Raw genomic sequence first — 4,377 nt, forward strand, 5'->3', positions numbered from 1 at the left:
TCCTCTGAGGCGTTTCCCCCCGTCGCCCACCCCCCCGCCACGCCTGACCCTGCCTCAGTCATCCCACGCCTCATTATCCGCCCTGCGTAGACCACTGTGACCCCACGAGGGCTGGGGGGGGCAAGAGGGGGGGGGGTCCTATGGTATCCGTCTCAGACTGGCCCTCCGGGGGGCACGGGGTCCCCAATTAACCCCCGGGAGGTGGCGAGGGTGAAGGAGGGGTGGAGGGGGTGAGGGAGGGGGGGGAGGACAGGACTGTCCATCACAAGAGAGGAATGTCAAAAGGGCAGAGAGGGGCCTGGGGGGCAACACTGAGACTGGAGGACAGGATGGAGGGAGAGATGGAGGGAGAGAGAGAGGGAGGGAGAGATGGAGGGAGAGAGATGGAGGGAGGGATGGAGAGGGAGGGAGAGATGGAGGGAGAGCGAGAGAGAGAGATGGAGGGAGAGAGATGGAGAAAGAGAGAGAGAGATGGAGGGAGAAGGAGACAGAGAGAGATGGAGGGAGAGAGAGATGGAGGGAGAAAGAGACAGAGAGAGATGGAGGGAGAGAGAGACAGAGAAAGATGGAGGGAGAGAGAGAAAGTGTCTGTGATGGATGGAGAGGTGGGGGCCATGGAGGAGTGGAAGTGGATGATTTAAATAAAGGACTGAAGAAAGAGAGGGAGAGAGAGAGAGAGTGACGGAGCGAGAGAGACAGAGAGAGAGAGAGAGTGACAGAGCGAGAGAGACAGAGAGAGAGAGAGAGACGGAGATGGAGACAGAGAAAGATGGAGGGAGAGAGAGAGAGTGACAGAGAGAGAGAGAGAGAGAGAGAGAGAGAGATGGAGAGTGTGTGTGTGATGGATGGAGAGGTGGGGGGCCAGTTAATGGAGGGTGGAAGTGGATGATGATTTAACGAGGGGCCGCCTCCCCGTGTCACAACCCTGTGGCTTCCTGTCACAGCCTGCTCCCTCATTAAAGACCACTAAGGCCTGTCTGTCTGTCTGTGTGTGTGTGGGGTGTGTGTGTGTGTGTGAAACTGTCGGTGTGTGTGTGTGTCTGTCTGTGTGTGTGTGTGTGTGTGTGTGCGTGCGACTGTGTGAGTGTGTGACTGTCTGTGTGTGTGTGTGTGTGACTGACTGACTGTGTGTGTCTGTCTGTGTGTGTGTGTGTGTGTGTGTCTGTCTGTGTGTGTGTGTGACTATCTGTGTGTGTGTCTGTGTGAGTGTGTGTGTGTCCCTGTGTGACAGACAGTAATGCCAAACCATAAATGTCAGCAGTCCACCCTGTCATTGACAACAAGCAGTACGTCACACACACACACAAGGCTGGAGGTGGAGATAGGACGTCAGCCACACACACACACACACACACACACGCACACACGCACACACGCACACACGCACACACGCACACACGCACACACACACACACACACACACACACACACACACACACACACACACACACACACAGGGAGTGAGAGGCGGTGCAGCTGCCTCTGTCAGGCCAGATTAGAGCAGGAACACTCTCCTCATCCTAATCTCCGCTCTGCCTCAGAACACCCAAGCGCAGAGAGATGAACAGATGAGCCGACTAACAGACCGACACTGTGACTGCTCATCATCTGGCCTTACAGGGACCCCCCCCCCGGCCCCCACCTCCCCACCCACCCCCTCTCCGTACGCCCCCCGAATCTCAACACAAACAGGGAAGAAGAGAGAGAAAGAAAGAAAGAGAAAAAAATGTTTCAAAGTGTCAAAAGAGGATGAATTTTTGGCGAGCTCGCACATTAATCGAACGCAATCTCTGACACGCAATCCCCCCCTCCCCCCCTCCCTACCTCCCCCTCCCTCCCCCTCTGTGAGTGATTTCAAACCTCGGGTAGAAACGAGAAACGGTTCAATCTCCAGAAATTACATTAAGGCTCGTCAGGACGACTCCGTGAGGCGGCGGCAATTACAGAAACGCTCAGCCGCTGATGATGACAAATTAGCCACCATCTTCCCCCCGCCCAGAAAAGAGAGGGAGAGAATGAGGGAAAAAAAGAGGGGGGAAAGAAAGAAGGAGGGAGATCAGAAAAAGTTGGAAAGCAACAGGATAATAGCATATTTGAGAGAAAGTGAGGGTGGGAGGGGGGGGGGGGGGTGGAGAGAGAGGAGAGAGAGGAGAAATAGAGAGAGAGAAAGAGAGGGGAGAGAAAGAGAGAGAGAGAAAGAAAGAGAGAGGGGAGAGGGGAGGGGAAATAGAGAGAAAGAGGGGAGAGAGGAGGAGAAATAGAGAGAGAAAGAGAGAGAGGGGGGAGAGGAGGAGAAAGAGAGAAAGAAAGAGAGAGAGAGAAAGAGAGAGAGGGGGGAGAGAGAGAGAAATAGAAAGATAGAGAGAAATAGAGAGAGAGAGAAAGAGAGAGAGAGAGAGAGATAGAAAGAGAAAGAGAGAGAGAGAAATAGAAAGAGAAAGAGAGAGAGAGAGAGAGGTTGCAAATGAAGCCGGTTTCTCTAGAAATTGCCAGTCAAGGGAGACACCCTCTTAACTCCAAGATATGAATATAAGATATGAAATATGATCTGAATCTCCAGGTGCAGATCCACTTCAATACGATGATAACCTTAACCGTACTGATGTGGAAGAGGCTTAGGTCATGTACTCCAGGGGAGGCTGGGGGAGGTAGAAATCGGAAGATGGGCTCAAAGACTAACTTGATACCGTTCCTCGATCCATTCTGTGTGGAGGCAGTGAATGGTGAACTTCCTAGACTAGGACGGATGGATGGATGGATGGATGGGAGGATGGATGTGAGGGAGAATGGTGGATGGATGGATGGATGGATGGGAGGATGGATGTGAGGGAGAATGGTGGATGGATGGATGGATGGGAGGATGGATGTGAGGGAGAATGGTGGATGGATGGATGGGAGGATGGATGTGAGGGAGAATGGTGGATGGATGGATGGGTGGATGGGAGGATGGATGTGAGGGAGAATGGTGGATGGATGGATGGATGGATGGGAGGATGGATGTGAGGGAGAATGGTGGATGGATGGATGGGTGGACGGACGGGTGGGTGGGTGGGTGGATGTATGTATGTATGTATGTATGGATGGGTGGTTGGATGGTTGGATGGTTGGATGGATGTGAGGGAGAAAGGTGGATGGATGGGTAGATGTACTGTATGTATGGATGGAGGGATAGATGGATGGATAGATGGATGGGTGGATAGATAGACGGATGGATGGCTGAACAGGTAGATGTACTGTATGTCTGGATGAATGGGAGGATGGATAGATGGATGGATGGAGGGAGGGAGGGATGGACGGGCATGCGGACCACTCACCTGGAGCGGCGCACCGTCCTGTAGGCGCTGGGCAGGGCGTGCTTGGTCTTGGGGGTCTTGGGGGTCTTGGGGGCCTTGGGGGCCTTGGACGACCGCGACTTGGACCGCGAGCGCGACCTCGACCGCGAATGCTTCTTGTGCTTCTTCCTCTTCTTCTCCCGGTCCTTGTCCCGGTCCTTCCTCTCCCTGTCCCTCTCTCTCTGCGCCTTCCGGGGGGCGGCGGAGGAGGAGGAGGCGGAGGAGGAGGGAGGGGGGAGCAGGAGGGAGGAAGAGGAGGAGGAGGGGGGCTCTTTGCTCTTGAAGGGGCTGCTGGCGTTGTGGGCCCTTTGATCTAGGGGGTGCCCAGGTGCACGGTGGGACAGCAGGGGCGGGGGGAGGAAGGCCGCGCTGGGGGGGGCCACAGGGAGGTCTGGCAGCTGGGCCTGGGATGGAGAGAACGAGAGAGAGAGAGAGAGAAGAAGACAGAGAGGGGGGAGGGGGGGGCATATTAATGACAGACAGACACATCTGCGCCAAAGGGGTCTTTTCGACATGACAGAGTGAGGGACAAAGACAAGGTATCGATTGCTGACAGCCAATCAGAAGGCCCGTCTGGGTACGGCGGGGCGCTGCTGTGTGTGTGTGTGTGTGTGTGTGTGTGTGTGTGTGTGTGTGCGCCTGGACCGATCGATAGAGGCAGCCACTGGATTACTGTGATCTGGGACGACATACTAACTGAGCCATTGTTTACAACCAAAGGTCTGTGTGTGTTTGATGTGTATATGAGTGTGTGTGTGTGTGTGTGTGTGTGTGTGTGTGTGTGTGTGTGTGTGTGTGTGTGTTTGATGTATGTATATGTCTCTGCCTCTCTGTCTCTCTACCTCCCTGTCTCTCTGCCTCCCTGTCTCTCTACCTCCCTGTCTCTCTGTCTCTCTGTCTCCCTGTCTCTCTGTCTCCCTGTCTCCCTGTCTCCCTGTCTCTCTGTCTCCCTGTCTCTCTGTCTCTCTACCTCCCTGTCTCTCTGTCTCTCTACCTCCCTGTCTCTCTGTCTCTCTACCTCCCTGTCTCTCTGCCTCCCTGTCTC

At 54.7% G+C, this 4,377-nt stretch overlaps 1 protein-coding gene across 1 annotated transcript in view; it reads right to left on the reverse strand.

Moving 5' to 3' along the window:
- The window catches only part of LOC308175472 (uncharacterized protein), a gene marked incomplete at both ends in the record, with an annotated part of 7,688 nt that extends 3,952 nt beyond the window's left edge, over positions 1-3,736 (reverse strand). Inside the window, one exon of the mRNA XM_080551137.1 lies at positions 3,315-3,736. Coding sequence (XP_080407263.1) covers positions 3,315-3,736 — 422 coding nt within the window. The remainder of the gene's footprint in view (positions 1-3,314) is intronic.
- Positions 3,737-4,377: the final 641 nt, after the last annotated feature.

This window comes from Nansenia antarctica, assembly GCF_963989245.1.
Source record: "Nansenia antarctica genome assembly, contig: SCAFFOLD_1054, whole genome shotgun sequence".
Classification (NCBI taxonomy): Eukaryota; Metazoa; Chordata; class Actinopteri; order Argentiniformes; family Microstomatidae; genus Nansenia; species Nansenia antarctica.